The sequence below is a fragment of the Lepisosteus oculatus genome, chromosome 12 (assembly GCF_040954835.1).
Source record: "Lepisosteus oculatus isolate fLepOcu1 chromosome 12, fLepOcu1.hap2, whole genome shotgun sequence".
Lineage (NCBI taxonomy): Eukaryota > Metazoa > Chordata > Actinopteri > Semionotiformes > Lepisosteidae > Lepisosteus > Lepisosteus oculatus.
Window position 1 is genome coordinate 7,538,300 of NC_090707.1, and position 18,407 is coordinate 7,556,706.

An 18,407-nucleotide genomic window follows, 5' to 3' on the forward strand; every position below is an offset into this window, starting at 1 on the left:
TGTTCCCAGAAGTGAGCTGGCAGGCTGCTGAGCTCCAAGCCCTCCTAATCCCCTGAGGCTTCTCGGTAACAGGGAGGGGAGGCAGGGCAGGGCAGGCCAGCTCTTCCCTGTGTGCCAGTGTCCATCCGGCAGGGTGCAGCAGGGGGAGGGGAACAGCCGGAGCCAGGTTGTGGCTTTAGAGCTCTAATGCATGGGAGGGGGATCAAAACAGCCTCGTAGGAAAATTCAACAGAGAAATTCCTCCTCGGTGACATGTAAACAAAGGGGAAGTCAATTTCGATGAGTGAATGGCAACCAGCGTCTATTTTCAGACGCGGGGTGGTTTTGATTGCCAAGCGTGCTCTCGGGGAAATTACAGGGCGACTCTGACACGGGACATTAAGTGCAGGTTGTCTGTGGCCGGGGCGCGCTGGCGCTGTATAATTTGATAATCTCTCGGGATGCTCAGACACGGCCACAGACTTTTTATATCCCGGGCCTCGGGCGCGCTGCAGCCTGCTCGCGCTCTGCGGGCTAGAGCGAATGTTTACACAGAGCCTGCGCTGGCACCGCGTGCTGCGCGGGCCTGCCGCCGAGCCGGACCTGCTCCAGGAACCCGCCCCCCCGTCACTGCCGGTTTCATCCAGCGGGGCGCTGCGGAGTGCCGATGTTTCTCGGCTTTGAGCGCCGGCAAGCTCTCCTGGTTTAAAACAGCTGCACCCGCCAGCTGTGCATCGTGCTGGGCTGCTCTTTCCTTTCGTTCTCGGGCTGGAAGTCCGCAAGCAGGGTTTGGAGCTGCTGGGGCCGGGCTGCCGCCTGAGTGAGCAGTAGGATGTGATTGCTGGCAGCACAGCCCCTCTGCGTGCAGGTACCCCTGTGCGCCGAGGGGGTCAGGAGTCCTTCCAAAATAAACCTGAGCATCCGTATCGACCTGAAAGCAACGACATCAGTCGGTTTCGTGTTACCGAAAGCAGTGGATATCGATTCTTTTGCCCCCCCGCCTGTCTTCTGTGTCCCCGCCTCCACACTCTCCGCGCTCAGAAGAGGGCCATCCATGCAGGCGAGGTGGGGCTTGTCTCTTTCTCTCCCTTCTCTCTGGGCAGCGCGCCCCGCGCGACAAGGGCCCTCCAGGCGCACATGAAAGGATGCCGCCGGCGTGAGGGGCTCCTGAAAACGTCCGCGCTCCGCCGAGAGGAGCACCCAAAGGGCCCTGCTCCAGTCCTGAGCAGCCTTTGTGTTTCTCCCCTCTCTTTTTTTTCCCCCCATCTTCTTTACTTTATTTCTCCTCCTTATGACTCATTCCTTACTCCTTGCATGTGCTGTGTCTGCCAACCCAGTCGCTGAAGGAGAAAGAAGGCTAAGCAACACTCCTTCCGTCTTTCCCACCCTCTGCCTGGCCCAGCTGGTCTTCAGGCCGTGTCCGGGAGGAGCGAGCAGGCCCGGGCGAGGGCTGTCCCGGTCACAGGGCGGTCTTCACACAGCTCTGCCCCCGGCGCCACGGCGGGGGAGACGCACAGCCCTCCTTCGGCTGCTGCCGATCGCTTCCATTCCCAGCAGCCCCTGCCGGGGCTGTGCTGCAGTTGGCACTCTCTCTCCTCGCGCTGAACAGATACGTTGACGCTACATCCTCGGAGACCGCTGTGAGGACCGGTCTCAGCTGTGCGCGTGAAACTGTTTTAAGTGCCGATGTTGGGGAAAACGCCTCTTTTCATACGTTCCCTTTCGCTGGTAGGCGACGGTTCCGAACAGCAGTAAGCGTTCGGGACGCGAGAGTCGTCGTTTTCTAACACTGGGGATGACGAATCTCGGGAGGCTCGCACATGTGTATTGAAAGTTTCTTGGGCGTAGGAAGTATCACAAAAGCCCAGTTTATGATCTACTTTATTTCTGATGTCCAGCGTGCACAAAAAGGAATGTAAGTAAGGAACAGAGTAATCCAGTGTATTGCTGTGCTGCTTGCCTGAGTCGATTATTCCCAACTCCACACCTTGAAGATCAGCAACACACCGGTTTTCTGAATCTCTTTATACCCTCATCAGCTTGAGACTTGAACATGAGGAACACGATTGGTCCATTTAGGGCTCTCCATAGGTCTCTATCTGTTTACGATTCCAAGATACCAGTAACATTTGCTAGGTATTGAACGCCGAGGACAAGGATTGAATTGAGATCATTTAAGGGGAACCGTAAGCACCTGTCCTGGCTACTGTCTCTAATGATTCCTTCTCTACTGGGTTCTGAAGATCACAAGGAGCCGTCTGAATGGATTACCTTCCAGTATGGCCGTCCACTCATGGACCCGCCCTGGACACTTTAGAGAGTGGACATCCCTACTGCGAGGGCAGCCTCTGTGGTTGTACTGCTGTGTTTCTGCATATGACTCTTTCAGTCCTTCCAGTTGAAGTTCGTTTTCTGATAATGATCTGCGAAGGGTGTAGATACTGCGTTCTGAAGCTTTTTATCCAGCCCTGATCTGTTCCGCTGCTGTGAAGTTTTAAGACGTTACATAATACGAGGGGAGCCCCGAGTGTCGGAAGCCTGTTTTGATCTGTCATGCGCGGGTACTTATTCTGAGTGGCGCTTCGAGAGAGTTCTGTCAGGTTTCACAGATAAGGAGCTGTGCTGCGCTCAGTGGTATGTTTGCTTTGTTGGGTGTTGGTGATGTGCCACGCTCCTGTTTCTGCGCATTGACAACGGCAGGCTTGTGTAATGAACCTGCTGCTTTTTCCGGAAAGGGACAGTGCTGCCACGTCGGGGGAGCACTTCAGAAACGGCTTTGTGTTTGTAGAGACTCTCTGTGCTTCTTACAGAAGCCTAACCTGGAGACTGCTTCAGAGCAAATGGGATCCTCTATCTGGAAGGTTTTTGAATTTTGTGTAGAATTTGTCAACTGTGTCTGTCAACTTTGGTGTTTCAGGATATGGATATATAACAAGGCAGGGGAAGATAAGCATAATGGGTAAATCCCACCTTCTTGTCAAATATTAAGGGGGTTCTTTAGAGACCAAATCCTGTGCTTTAATGCTTTATGACACACTGATAAATTTACAAAGAGAAGCTGGTAATGACATACTGTGTATGTTCATTCTAGCTCATGTTTAGCCTGTTCTGGTTTGCTTTTTTTTAAATCAAATTTAATCTGAATCTTCAGTTTTCCATATTAAAATGATTCATTATCTGTTACCGGGTGATCCTATTCCATGCAGTTAGCTCTGCTGCCTCTCAGGACTTGATTCTTGTGTTCGATTCAGGTACCCTCTGTGTGTTGATGATGTACACTCTGTGTGCAGTATGCGTGTTCACCCCATGTTGGCATTGGGATTCCTTCCACCTTCCAAAGGCACGCTGGCTGGGTTCATAGGCATCTCTACATTTGTGCTTATGTGGGAGAGCCCCGCACTGAACTGGCGTCTCATCCTGGGCTGTAGCCCTGCCTTGTGCCCTCTGCCTCCAGGATCGGCTCTGGAATCCTGAGACCCTTCCCAGGAGTTTAGTGGCTTCCTGCTACTGCGTGGAGAGATGGGCAGACCCATTACCACAAAGGTTCTGACAATCCAGCGGCGGTCTAGGTGTTTTGTGCTATAAACTGGTCTTTCAGAAAATCAAGATCAAAGGTTTTGATCATAATGGGTCTCTTCTTTGCGTGTTTGCATTTGCCATTAGCTCCAGCTGCTGATGTGTTGGGGGTGTGTGTTGCAGGATGCCAGAGACCTGTGGGCCTGTCTCGAGGGAAGGCCAAGGTGTGCTACTACAGCGGCTGGTACTACTGCCAGAGCTGCCATGAGGACAGCCTCTTCCTCATCCCTGCCCGGCTGCTGCACAACTGGGACACCAGCAAACACAAGGTACACACAGTTCCTCTGCCTCCTGCCTACCCCCCCCCCACACACACTGAAAAGGGACTGGACTTTGTGGGGCACATGATGTTCTTCTGAAGCACGCTCATAAACCCTGAGCTTGTGTCCATCCATCCAATCCATCTGGTACTGGAGAACTCTGTCTGTCACAGTGATGATGCCAAACCCCTCTCTCGCCCAGCGTCACTGTCTGTCACAGTGATGATCCCAAACCCCTCTCTCGCCCAGCGTCACTGTCTGTCACAGTGATGATCCCAAACCCCTCTGTCGCCCAGCGTCACTGTCTGTCACAGTGATGATCCCCAACCCCTCTCTCGCTCAGCGTCACTGTCTGTCACAGTGATGATCCAAAACCCCTCTCTCGCCCAGCGTCACTGTCTGTCACAGTGATGATGCCCAACCCCTCTGTCGCCCAGCGTCACTGTCTGTCACAGTGATGATCCCAAACCCCTCTCTCGCCCAGCGTCACTGTCTGTCACACTGATGATCCCAAACCCCTCTCTCGCCCAGCGTCACTGTCTGTCACAGTGATGATCCCCAACCCCTCTCTCGCTCAGCGTCACTGTCTGTCACAGTGATGATGCCCAACCCCTCTCTCGCCCAGCCTCAGTGTCTGTCACAGTGATGATGCCCAACCCCTCTCTCGCCCAGCGTCACTGTCTGTCACAGTGATGATCCCAAACCCCTCTCTCACCCAGCGTCACTGTCTGTCACAGTGATGATGCCCAACCCCTCTCTCACCCAGCGTCACTGTCTGTCACACTGATGATGCTTAACACCTCTCTCGCCCAGTGTCACTGTCTGTCACAGTGATGATTCCTCTGTCCTTGCCCCAGGTGTCTAAGCAAGCCAAGGAGTTCCTGGAGTTTGTGTACGAGGAGCCCCTGCTGGACATCCAGCAGCTGAACCCATGCCTGTACGAGCACTGTGAGGCGCTGGCTGCCGTGCTGCGCCTCCGCCAGCAGCTGCAGTCTCTGCGCGCGTACCTGTTCAGCTGCCGCGCCACTGTGGCCGAGGACCTGCGACGCCGGTGAGTCACAGTGGAGGGGGGGGGGTGAGGGATAGGCCGTGTTCAGATACGTGCCCCTGAGCTGCGTTCACTCCTGTTCTCTTTCTCTAGAAAGACAACAGGCCCATGGATGGTTTAAGCAATAACACTGAATTTCAGGCCCTTCCAGCGCAGGATCCTTATTAGCTGATGGTTATTTTGCCTATGAGGTTGCAATTCAGCAGCTGTCTGTTTCCAAGTCTCACGCTGGACTGCAGCACGCCAGACTTCCAGAGCACTCTTGCGAGGTTCCTCACGGGCTGGGCACACGGCTCCTTATGGTTCGCAGCAGGCTTTGTCCAAACGGCCCGCTCAGGTTAAGTGAAAACCCTATGTGCCGCCCTGCTAAACCGGATATGGAGAAGCTTCAGCACCACGCAGGCAGCTGGGCAGCTAGTGTCGCCCGTCCTTCTGCCTGCTCCAGACAGCTGTGAGCATGGGAACGAAAGGAGCTCTAAACGCAGAAAGTGTCAGACGTCCAGCTTTCAGGGGCCACAGAGATTCTGTATTTTGCTCCACGCTGCCCAGTCAATTTACTTAGCAGACCTCCCATCTTCCTATGGTCTCCAGCAGGTAGGGCGTTGAAGAGAGCCGGACGACATGGAGGAGCTGCTGCCCCGGGGTGGGGGGGGCGTGGGGAGAGCGAAGGCACGCTCATCTGCTGAGGGCTCAGAAGCACTCCGTTCACTCCGTCGGTCTGCTGGCCAAGCGGAAGTGACGGTTGCCGCCATTGTTTCTGTCTGGAGGTTTTTGCCCAGACAGTCCGGCCGTTCCTTCATCGCGCTCATCCCGCGGGTGGCCCGCCTCATGGCGAAACAGTCTCCTCTGTTTGAGAGAGACTGCCGGAGCGGCGCGTTGCTGGTGTCGCTTCGGAAAGCGCGCGTCAGATCGCCTTTGCTCCCTACGGGTATGGAACGGAAAATCGGGGCCGCGGTGATTTATTATTAACGTTAACTAGGACCCGACGTATTATTCACGGCACCTCGCGTGTAAATCGCGCTGTTGTGGGCATTCGGATCATGCTTCCCGCCGTCCTGCAGGTGCTGAGTCATTGGCAGCACTCAATAAAATCGTCTTCATCAGCTTCCAGCGCCATTAAGGTAGTCGCTGTCAGATGGCTCTAATGGGCTCATCTGAAACCTTTTTTCTGCTCTCGTCCCCATTTAGGCTGTGTCGGTGGGCGACGCGCCCCACTAAGGACCGCTCGGTCCGCCGTGCGTCTCCGCGGCGCACGGCCTCCCACTCTGCCGGGCTTCGATTGTTCCTAAATGGGGAAACCTGGTGACGCAGACAGGATGTCTTATTTTAAAGATGAAAGGCAGGAGAGGGAGGGCTGCCTTCTGTTGGCTTGTGAGGCGAGGAGGGGCCGTGTCAGAGCGGAGAGAGAATAACAGAGGGACAGTAAAGCAGTACGGGGGGTGAGGATGAGGATGGGGAAGGGGGAGATATCGAAACTGGACTGAGGTCTTTATGTGCTTTTTCTGGCTTTAGGTTTGCATCTAGGCCAGCTGCTAAGTTAAACACAATACTGTTGCTCACACAGCTGGCACACAGTATAGCTCTGGGAGGGGGTGGGGAACACCAAGCACAGAAAGGAGCACGCACAAACACACACGTCTGCGTACCCTGCCGCATCTGAAACTGATGCTTCCGAAGACGGCTGTTACTCTACTGCTACTTCAGAGATCATGTGGTAGAAATGGACTGCTCAGTTTTGCTGGAATTAATACAGTGGGAGCTTCTCACGTGACTTGGACCCGCGATTGAGTACATTGCTGAGGGACTCTATTGTGACGTCTGCTGACCTGAATCAACGTTACCACCATGTAAAAACTGCAGAGTCAACTTGACAGGGGCGCGTGAGTGGGACTGATGCTATTGCATTGCGTGATGGGTATACAGAGCTCAGAGTTCGACCCGCCGGTTCAGATCAAACCTGTCATGACAGTGCCACAGGAGCATGCTGTGAGTAAGTGTAAGAGAGTCACCCTTATTTTCCTCTCTCCCTTTTGAGCAGACAGTTCCTTGTCTCTGCGCTTCTTTGGTGCCATAGACCCGCTTAAGCAGAGGCCTTCTACATGGGGTTCCTGTTTCTGTACATTACTACCTCGTGCTGGGAGAGCAGCTCTTATTACACTTTGTTGTCACGAAGAAATCCGAACGATTGACAGCAGGGCAGTGCGGTTGTACTTGTTGGTGAACAAGAGATTAAATAAGTGCTTACTGCCGTGCCAGTGTCTTTTAATAATCATTTGAAAGGATTTTTTCAACATTGGGACCTACTGGAGTACACATTAATTTTTGGTGAAGTCTGTTTGTATGTTGATTTTCCCATTGCTTTTGATATATATTAGCGATACCGATCAATCAAATGAGCTAGTTTGTCTATGCAGGCATATTATTCGGGATGATGGGGGCTCTTCTGTGCAATATGGCTGTAATCTGCACCCCTGTATAACATTTACCTTTCATTACTCCTATCCCAAAGTACTTTATTGTGCAGCCCAATAAGATTAAATCTTACAAAAAGCCCCAGGAAAATTAGAGAGAAACTGAGCCACAGTTGGGGTCTCTAATATCCCCTAGAAGCTGTTGTGTAGCCCGAAGTTAGTGCATTGCCTCTGAATGCTGGATCACCCCTTCCCACAGGTGGCAGGTCTCTCTACCAGTGTGTACAACTCCTAGTCTGACCTCTGCTTTCAGTGCTTAAGAACACATTAACCATCAGACTTACACAGTAGGCCTATGGTGTGCTGTGTTCCTGGTGTCATTTCTACTTTAGAGTTTCACCTGGGAGAGGTGGATTTTGGATTTGCAGAAACAGCATGTAAACAACAGGCATCATTAAAAGCTTTTGGCATCATAGCTTGTAAAATAAAATCCTGCACAACAGAAATGTTTTGCAAAGTCTCTTGATGTTGCCGTTTGCTGCAAAACTTTGCAAAAATGCCTCATATCTATTTCAAGCTCATAGAGCTGCCTTATCAGTGCCACGTTATCAATGAAGCAGTGGATTTAGCTTTATTACACTCACGCCAATCCCTCTGGAAAAATGCACAAGTCTAGTATTTACTCTCCAGCCATTACAAAATAAGCACTAATGCTGTCTGTATGCTTCAAACAGTAAACAATTAATGATTGTTAGGTCGCTAAAATATTACCCTTCCTATTAATCCAGCATGAAATCAGTCTATGCACTGATCCCGGTTTCTTGATCGTGGCTGAGTATATTTACACTTTGCAAGAGCAGGGTCATCTGGCGATCAGTGCAGCACAGTGTGAGTGTTAGTGTAGCTGTCAGAGCGGACCTCAGCCAGCATGATCTATAATCGCTGTGCTGAGCGCCTGGAGAATCCTGCTGCGTCGGGGCAGGGCTCCAGCGCCGGGGCTCTGGGCTGAGTGCCTGGCAGTGCACAGCAGGGCACATACCCCTCTTTCATCTGCCCCCTCGCAGCCAGTGAGACGGGCAGCACGCGTGCACTGCCAGAGCCTCTTGAAATAGCTTGGTGCGGTCACCAGCCCCTGGAGCTTAACAAGACACACGAAAGGCCGGGTAGTTGGTCGTCCACGCATAGCCTGCAAGAAAGAACCAAAACTTAATATCAGAGGTCCTTCATATCCAAAAGGCTGAAATTCCAGATCTTGGGAGGGAATGTTTTTGTGTTTGGCACAGTTGAGGAATTTTAGCCGGGTTCCGAGTGTTTATGTAACAGGGCTCAGCGAGTTAGAGTTACGGGCGGGAAACTCCTCCTGAAATCTAGACAGTGCAGGACTCTGCGCCGCGGAGTTGTCTGTGGTCTAGGAACCAGCGCTGTGCCTCCTCCCAGCGCCTTGAGCATCGGGGCTCGAATCCGGGCCGGGGCAGGGAGAGCTGTGCTCATTGCATTCGAGGAGAACTGGAGCGAGAGACTGCAGAGCCCGAGCTGTGAGAAGTGGCCCTGTCAGTGCAGCGCCGGGCTAGCTCCTGAGGTGACTGGGGGCAGGGAAACAGCCAGGGTGGGGGACTCTGGAGAGGCAGAGGGCTGCTCCGGAGCAGATCTGACCACGAGCACCGGATATGAGAGCCTGCAAAAGACGGAGCGAGTGCTGGAAAATGACTGGCTCTTCTGGGGCGCGGAACTGCACAGGGACTACACAATATCCTTATCGGAACGATCGGAGGAAACTTTTCAACTCAGTGTTGTCTGTCTGTCAGAACACTTTGGCCTTGCAGCTCAGTGTGTGTTTGTATTTGAAGCTATGAGCTTTTGTTAAATTCATGCCTAATTTGCCTATGCAACTCAGATGAAGAAACCCACTTTGTTTTTACCGTGCTGTCTGTGTCAGCACTTGTCAAATTAATCTGTAATAAAGTTCTGCTCGCCTCATTAGGGCCTGGCTAATGAGTGCCAGGGCTGGACTTTGAATACACCACATGTGTGCCTGTGTGTTGGAGTCTTGCCATCCCCAGCTTCTAACGGTCACAATAAAGCAATCAAGGGCTGGGCTCGAGCCGTTGAGCCAAAGGCAGTTCATTGCCAAGGCAAACAGAGCTTGATGTCCCCCCCCCCCTTCCCCCCAGCTCTTGATAAATAGGAGATGGTGCTCGAACGAAGACAGCCGCCTTCGCTGTGCTGTGTACAGGCGCGTCAGCGCAGCAGTCTGCAGGAAACAAGAGGAAGTCCAGTTTGCGTTTTGCTTTATTTTTAGTTGCTCGTGTGCGGCTCATTCCGGTTGGTTCCTGTGCCTCCCCTCGGTGGCTGCGGGGGGGGGGGGGCGGCCGGCCTCTGCCGGCCTGGCTGCGGTTTCCCAGAGAGCCAGAGCCGAGAGAAAGGGCCTTTCCGTCGGGCAGGCTGGCTGGCAGACTCCCTCCTGATCCCCCGTCTAGTTTCCCTGAGGACAGCAGGGAAGGCCCCAGTTCACGGTTCTAGTCTAGTTCCGTCTAGAAAACCGACTCAAACGGTCAGCCCAAAGGTGCGGCGAGGCTTTATTTCATGTGCCTTAATATTCCATTGCTGCGCAGCCGCGTATGAATACATGCTGGGGGGGAGACCTGGTGGCCATGAGCACCAATAACAGGTCCTCCACTACTGTACGTCCTGCACATCCGTACGGAGAGAGGTGTAGTCCTGTAGGGCCTCCGAGGTGGAGAGGTCTTCCCATGTGCAGAGTAAATGGAAATAAAACAGGTTCTGGATCACAGGAAAGCATTTCTTGTGCTTCACATGAACTTAAAACCAATGTAGACATTCGCGAAGCTCAATCATACATACTTTAATGGCGCATTTATCATAAAAAAAAAATTGACGTGAATTTTGACAACATGGGAATATGTTTCCAGGTCGCATTGATTCCCATGTTGGTTCTTTCAGGGGTGTCCACACCTGGGCCCCCTCGCTCTGACCCGTCCCAGGCCTCCGGGGCCAGACGGGAACCGGTCGGTTCTCACCGCCGCGGGGGGACAGCGAACCCCTCTTCCTCTCGCGTGGAGACCGGCAGACGTGTTGGTTTTAGAACGTGGGTCTGTGTTCCCTGGTGAGGTCTGCGGGGGTGCAACTCAGGCTGGACTGTGAAGGGTGCTTTATCAGCCAGAGAGGTAGGATACTACAGAAAAGCTGGCCCTACTTCACCCTTAACACTAATGAGGGAGAGTGCTTTTAAACGCCTATTTCGCAAGACTTTTTTTTGATTCAATTAAATTAACCCTCATTTTCAAAAGCAATTTTGGCCCGGCGGTTGCCGTGGTTACCTGCCGGGGCGCAGCTGGGTCGCGGCCGGTGCGTTACAGCGGAGAGCCGGAGAGGGGTGGCGCAGCATCGCCTCGTCCCAATGCGGGGTGCGGGGGGGGGGGGGGCGTGGGGGCTGCACGAAGCCTTCGTGGAGGAGATAATACCAAGCCCATTGCTCTTGCGGCTGCACGCCATCCAGTTCGAGAATCCGTGGTACTGGAGACTGCTCCGGTTCTGGTGTCGGGCTCCCAGGGGGAGCAGGACGAGTGACCCAATTCGAGCCGCCTCGCCGGTCTAGAGCCGGTATTCGAGACTGCTCCGGCTCTGTCTTCTGATTTGTAGCGGGTAGCAGGTGCATGCCGCAAGTAAAACATAAAACTTAACTAATGCTGGAGAAGACCTCGGCATCATGTGCCCAGGTTTCCAGTGGCTTATCCATATCTGAAGCATCGACTGCAAGACGCTTTGACTTCTTGTTAAATCTCGTATGGTCTGCAGGCCCAGGATGTTTATAGTGTTTTCATGTCGGTTGTTTTAACATGAGCAACACTTGGAAGTTGGAGTGCTTTGTTGTTTTGCTATCCGAACACTATGAAAACCTTAAAACAGGCTATCAGTTCTAATGATCTAATTGACTGCATAATGGTAATATATACTGTAACTTCGCTATGTGGTTTTACTCAAAACACTCACTTCATTAAGGTACAGTTAATTAACTGTAAAAGACCTTAAGTAGCTTCCTGCATATGTCTGAAAATGATTAGTTTGGCTGTTTTATTACTATTCAGGTTGGAAGTAGCAGGCGTCAGGAAGTGAGACTGGCACCCCTGCCTCAACACAATAAAGCACATCAGTCCTTTTTGTGCGTGGGACTGTTCCTTTCCTTCCCAAGCCTGACATTTGTCTGGTCTCTTCCAGGATTTTCCCTAGGGAGTATCTGCTCCAGCACATTCACCTGTATTCACTGGCGGACCTGCAACAGGTAAGACACCCGGCCACAGGTGCTGTTCTCAGTCTGCCTGCCCAGAGAACTGGCTCATGCCTCAGTTACACTGCGTTCTGGTTGCTTCTGCGATTGCGTTACCTAAAGCACAGAAGAGCTCTGAAGGTTCTTCCCTTTCGTTATCACTGTCATTATGTACAAGTCGTTATCACTGGTGCTTCCAGTGGTTCATCCCAAACAACTGCCGCCAACTGAGCACAAAAGCACTCTTTTTGAAAAAAAATAGTTTTCTCAGCAGAAACGTTTCAGGAGCCTGCTCGGAACACAACGCAACCGCTAAAGAAACAGCGCGTACCTGTTGCATGACTCTCTCATCTCTTGTCTTTGTCCAGTCTGCTGCTCACACCCTCCCCAAGTATCCCCGCTCTGTCTCTCATGCCTTCTCTTTCTCTCTCTCCGTTTCCTGCTCCCCTGCCCTGCTGCTGACCCACACAGACCTGTCCCAGTGGGGGGGGGGTGTCTCCCCCCTCCTTCCCCCACCATTCACTCTCCTCTTCCCCAGCCTGGCCACTAATTACTCGCATTCAGGCTCGCCGGGCAGAGAACAAAGCCTGACAACTCCTCATTCATCGCCCCTCTGCCAGGACTCCAGAAACTGCCACAACACTTGCTTGCGTAAATCCGTCCCCCTGTCCGCGGAACGCCGTGCAGTATTAAAATGAGCACTCCCGAATGTAGCCAAATTGACCGGCTTCCCACGGTTCTTCCTTGCCCCTGTAATTTAAGTGGAGCCCTTCCCTGCTCAGTGCCATCGTTTCATGGTCTCTCAGCTCAGGCGGCCCATCAGAATAGGGCCGATCTCTACGTGTCTCATCATGGTGTCCTACACGAAGGTAGAATAAGAAATGCTGATATTTGGGACTTTATCCCCGAGTTGCGTGCTCTGCCCTGACCTGATGGGGCTTGAAATCGGTACGTTTCTGAATGGTAAGGAGGCCTTGGGCAGTAGTGCATCGGGTCATTCACCGATATCGGTCATCGGTTAAGATATCGGCAGCAGTATTGGCACCTGCTTGCCTGATCGTGGCCGATCTTGGCAGCTCAGCAGTCCTGGGCCTGGTCCGTATTGGGACCTCCAAGAAACATCCGTGTTGCAGGTTTCCTTGCAAGTGTTCTTGGTGGACCAGTAGTTGATACTCTTCCTTTTGGACCAGAGCCCTTTTCAAAACCACTGCCTCCGTGTGGCATTCGGGAACACTGCTGTGAGATGGGTCCCTTAAACCTCTGTCCCCAGCCATTAAAGATCCCCTGGCACTTTTTGAATGAATAGGGATGTCAACCTCGGTGTCCTGGCCAGATTGCACTCTGGGCTTGTACCATTCCTCACTCCTCTACCTGATCTGCTGTGTAGCTGGTGCAGATTGGCTGCTGCTGGATGAAGAGGGCCCCTCCCATCAGGAAGTGCTCCGAGATCCAATAGCAGCCTGAGCAGTCTCAGCTCTTCTTGTCTTCAGTGTGCCCAAGGCTATTGTAATTTTAGATCTTTGGAAGGTGTGAGTGTTTAGTTGAATTTTGTATGTGCATGCTCCAGAATGAACAGTGCTTTGGTGAAACAGAGGTGAATGATTGATCATGTGAACTGAGGAGTCCCTTGACAGTTGCACTTCAGACTTGCCAACTCGCCCCCAGAAAAGAAAAAACAACAGTCACTGCTTGATGAAAAGGGGGGAATTCAACTTCTGACAGACCTATGCGGCAACTTCACATACTCGCAGAGAGATGCTTCAAAAAGCAGATGCATTGCATCCCTGAATACATCCGCTCTCTCTCCCTGACACACTCGCACACAGGCATGCCTCAGGCTGGTAATCCTGTCAGAGGGAGGTCGTTATCAAAACACAGCTAACCTTCCCTTTATCTGTTTAATCCGTGGCCTTTCTGAGCAGTTTAATGGACGTGAGCACATTAGGACTGGAGTTAAGAGAGGGGAGGGAAGTGTAAAGTACTGGGTGTTAAACAGCGGGTTTACTGGATTAAGTGTTTAACAACAAAGATGTGACGGGACAGGGGGGCTGTGCTCCTGTCGCAAGCGGCCCGGCTGCCGCAGCTGCTCTGGACCAAGAGAACTCCCGCCTCTGCAAGGCCTCTGTGATGGTTGCTTTAGAGTCCGTAGTCCTTCGGTCCTCGCCTGTCTTGCGTTTTCAGGACATGACTGGTTTCATGACCAGACAGCAGATTGCAGTCCTGCTCTTGCTGCTATTTGTAGGTTATTAAGCCTGAATGTGTTGTTTGGTTCCGTCTCTCTGAATAAGCGCAATGTGTAGGAGTATAGAGAGAGTTGGAGCAGAGGGAGAGTACTGGAGGAGTATAGAGAGAGTTGGAGCAGAGGGAGAGTACTGGAGGAGCATAGAAGATCCCCTGAGAGAGTTGGAGCAGAGGGAGAGTACTGGAGGAGCATATAGAGAGTTGGAGCAGAGGGAGAGTACTGGAGGAGCATAGAGAGAGTTGGAGTAGAGGGAGAGTACTGGAGGAGCATAGAGAGAGTTGGAGCAGAGGGAGAGTACTGGAGGAGCATAGAGAGAGTTGGAGCAGAGGGAGAGTACTGGAGGAGCATAGAGAGAGTTGGAGCAGAGGGAGAGTACTGGAAGAGTATAGAGAGAGTTGGAGCAGAGGGAGAGTACTGGAGGAGCATTGAGAGAGTTGGAGCAGAGGGAGAGTACTGGAGGAGCATTGAGAGAGTTGGAGCAGAGGGAGAGTACTGGAGGAGTATAGAGAGAGTTGGAGCAGAGGGAGAGTACTGGAGGAGCATAGAGAGAGTTGGAGCAGAGGGAGAGTACTGGAGGAGCATAGAGAGAGTTGGAGCAGAGGGAGAGTACTGGAGGAGCATAGAGAGAGTTGGAGCAGAGGGAGAGTACTGGAAGAGTATAGAGAGAGTTGGAGCAGAGGGAGAGTACTGGAGGAGCATTGAGAGAGTTGGAGCAGAGGGAGAGTACTGGAGGAGCATAGAGAGAGTTGGAGCAGAGGGAGAGTACTGGAGGAGCATAGAGAGAGTTGGAGCAGAGGGAGAGTACTGGAGGAGCATAGAGAGAGTTGGAGCAGAGGGAGAGTACTGGAGGAGCATAGAGAGAGTTGGAGCAGAGGGAGAGTACTGGAAGAGTATAGAGAGAGTTGGAGCAGAGGGAGAGTACTGGAGGAGCATTGAGAGAGTTGGAGCAGAGGGAGAGTACTGGAGGAGCATTGAGAGAGTTGGAGCAGAGGGAGAGTACTGGAGGAGTATAGAGAGAGTTGGAGCAGAGGGAGAGTACTGGAGGAGCATAGAGAGAGTTGGAGCAGAGGGAGAGTACTGGAGGAGCATAGAGAGAGTTGGAGCAGAGGGAGAGTACTGGAGGAGCATAGAGAGAGTTGGAGCAGAGGGAGAGTACTGGAAGAGTATAGAGAGAGTTGGAGCAGAGGGAGAGTACTGGAGGAGCATTGAGAGAGTTGGAGCAGAGGGAGAGTACTGGAGGAGCATAGAGAGAGTTGGAGCAGAGGGAGAGTACTGGAGGAGCATAGAGAGAGTTGGAGCAGAGGGAGAGTACTGGAAGAGTATAGAGAGAGTTGGAGCAGAGGGAGAGTACTGGAAGAGTATAGAGAGAGTTGGAGCAGAGGGAGAGTACTGGAGGAGCATTGAGAGAGTTGGAGCAGAGGGAGAGTACTGGAGGAGTATAGAGAGAGTTGGAGCAGAGGGAGAGTACTGGAGGAGCATAGAGAGAGTTGGAGCAGAGGGAGAGTACTGGAGGAGCATAGAGAGAGTTGGAGCAGAGGGAGAGTACTGGAAGAGTATAGAGAGAGTTGGAGCAGAGGGAGAGTACTGGAGGAGCACTGAGAGAGTTGGAGCAGAGGGAGAGTACTGGAGGAGCACTGAGAGAGTTGGAGCAGAGGGAGAGTACTGGAGGAGCATAGAGAGAGTTGGAGCAGAGGGAGAGTACTGAAGGAGCAGAGGGAGAGTACTGGAGGAGCATAGAGAGAGTTGGAGCAGAGGGAGAGTACTGGAGGAGCATTGAGAGAGTTGGTGCAGAGGGAGAGTACTGGAGGAGTATAGAGAGAGTTGGAGCAGAGGGAGAGTACTGGAGGAGCATAGAGAGAGTTGGAGCAGAGGGAGAGTACTGAGAGAGTTGGAGCACCTAGCTTAGTAATATCCCCTCTTCCTGTGAGGATACTGCAGATCTCAGCTCTGGTCAAGAGCAGCTCTAGAGACATTATCTGCTTTCTGAAGGAGAACAGTCCCTAGTCTCCTCCTGTTCTTTAACCTCTCACCCCAATTCCCTCTCACCCTGTGTGATTCACGGTAAAAGCTGGAAAGCTGTTCAGGCTTAGGGATGATAGTTTTAAAGGATATATGCAAGAGCTGTTATATCAAACCAAATGTTGCATTGTTTTGATTTGTTTTCATAGCCTTAAGAGGCAATGGCTTGAAGAATGTGGATTATAAACATTAATTACAGCTGCTAGTGTTACCAGGGAGTGTCTTAATCCCTGGGTTAGCCAAAGCTCGGGCCCATCGGGGGCTCAGACAGGGTTGATTATATAGGGTCTCTCCACAGCATGAGCACCTTCTCAAGGCAATGTATTCTGTAAAGGTGAGCTGTCTGTGCACTGTGCCAGTAACGGGCTGTTGCATCCCACTCCACTCCCCCCTCTGTCTCCTGCACTACACTGGCTGACAATAAATCATTCCACCCCTGTTTCAGAGCTTAGAGTCGCAATGTGTTCGTCCTTGCTTCTCAAATTATCGATATGCTTAATTAATCTAATATTCAGCTGCCAGGACTGGTTAGGAAATCTATGTTTCACTTATAACAGGCTGCATAAATCAGCCCTCACTCAAGCCTTTGATTTCTGGACTGTAGCCATGCCTTGGAGCTTGCCTGAATGTATATTCTTACATTTTTTTTTTGTAGATCAGACTAGTTAACTAGACATCCCCAGGGTTTACTTAAGGGTTTTTTGGGGGGGCCTATAGTGTCTATTGTTGCCAGGCTGAGACCGCTGGAGTTGAGGGCTGTCCTGCAGGGGCTGGGACCTCCTTCTCATCCCTCCAGAGAACCGGAGCGATAGAACAAGTGCTGTCCTTCATCCCTGCTGGGACAGTGACAAAAGCCCTGTTTCTGCCTGCCTCAGTAAATTAGGGGAGCGTGAAAATAACAAACTGAAAGAATAAAGCAGAAATATAACGGAGTCGTTTTTTTTTTTTTTTTTTTAGTTCATGTCACAAAAATCCATCTGTGTTTGGATGCAAACGCTGCACAAGTGGAGCGGCCTTGCCAGCTGTGAACAGGAGTCTGAGTGTCTGGCCACCAGCTACTTCGTCGTTGGACGCTGTTGCTGTTTTGCTCTTGCTCTTGCTGCTGCTCCAGTGAGAGCACGGGCATTGTGCTCAGGCACGGCCCAGTTTCGGTGCCCTTTCGCGCGCGTGGTGGGTGGTCCCCCCTGCTCCGGGTGGCACAGTGGCCTCTCCTGGCCGGCCTGGAGTTTGTACTGCGGCGGATCCGCCGGTTGTGTGCGTTCCTGCTCTCTGCTCCATGGCTAAGCCCTAAGCTTTCACAGCTGGCTGGCAGAGAAGAATGAAAAGACCTTCGCATACTGTCCTCGAGTATGTGCGTAAAAACAAATCGAAAGCAAAAGTAGCAAATGAAACCACGAGTAAAATTCAGTTTTATGTTGATGAAATGATGGCTATTTACTTGAGTTTTGAAAATGCTCGCAGTTGCAGAGTCTCTGATGTATTAGGGTGGTGAGTCTCACAATCATGGTGCTGCAAAAGTAAAGGCACTGTCTCCCAGTGTGAAGAGCCTGGTCCTCATCAGAGTGAGGAGGCTCTGTCTCCCAGTGTGAAGAGCCTGGTCCTCATCAGAGTGAGGAGCCTGGTCCTCATCAGAGTGAGGAGCCTGGTCCTCATCAGAGTGAGGAGCCTGGTCCTCATCAGAGTGAGGAGGCTCTGTCTCTAAGTGTGAGGAGCCTGGTCCTCATCAGAGTGAGGAGACTCTGTCTCTCAGTGTGAGGAGCCTGGTCTTCATCAGAGTGAGGAGCCTGGTCTTCATCAGAGTGAGGACGCTCTGTCTCCCAGTGTGTGGAGCCTGGTCCTCATCAGAGTGAGGAGCCTGGTCCTCATCAGAGTGAGGAGCCTGGTCCTCATCAGAGTGAGGAGCCTGGTCCTCATCAGAGTGAGGAGCCTGGTCCTCATCAGAGTGAGGAGCCTGGTCCTCATCAGAGTGAGGAGGCTCTGTCTCTCAGTGTGAGGAGCCTGGTCCTCATCAGAGTGAGGAGGCTCTGTCTCCCAGTGTGAAGAGCCTCGTCTTCATCAGAGTGAGGAGGCTCTGTCTCTCAGAGTGAGGAGCCTGGTCTTCATCAGAGTGAGGAGGCTCTGTCTCTAAGTGTGAGGAGCCTGGTCCTCATCAGAGTGAGGAGGCTCTGTCTCTCAGTGTGAGGAGCCTGGTCTTCATCAGAGTGAGGAGCCTGGTCTTCATCAGAGTGAGGACGCTCTGTCTCCCAGTGTGTGGAGCCTGGTCCTCATCAGAGTGAGGAGCCTGGTCCTCATCAGAGTGAGGAGCCTGGTCCTCATCAGAGTGAGGAGCCTGGTCCTCATCAGAGTGAGGAGCCTGGTCCTCATCAGAGTGAGGAGGCTCTGTCTCTCAGTGTGAGGAGCCTGGTCCTCATCAGAGTGAGGAGGCTCTGTCTCCCAGTGTGAAGAGCCTCGTCTTCATCAGAGTGAGGAGGCTCTGTCTCTCAGAGTGAGGAGCCTGGTCTTCATCAGAGTGAGGAGGCTCTGTCTCTAAGTGTGAGGAGCCTGGTCCTCATCAGAGTGAGGAGGCTCTGTCTCTCAGTGTGAGGAG

General features: G+C 52.3%; 1 protein-coding gene across 5 annotated transcripts in view; it reads left to right on the forward strand.

The window, feature by feature from the left end:
* plekhm3 (pleckstrin homology domain containing, family M, member 3) overlaps positions 1–18,407 on the forward strand; it is a 48,752-nt gene that overhangs the window by 21,308 nt on the left and 9,037 nt on the right. For all 5 annotated transcript variants that reach the window (XR_011191240.1, XM_069196401.1, XM_069196403.1 and 2 more), the window contains exons 4-6: positions 3,679–3,824; positions 4,673–4,866; positions 11,511–11,574. Coding sequence is in view for 4 of the 5 variants with exons in the window: in XM_069196401.1 (XP_069052502.1) it covers positions 3,679–3,824; positions 4,673–4,866; positions 11,511–11,574 (404 nt within the window). In the remaining variant the exon portion in view is untranslated. The remainder of the gene's footprint in view (positions 1–3,678; positions 3,825–4,672; positions 4,867–11,510; positions 11,575–18,407) is intronic.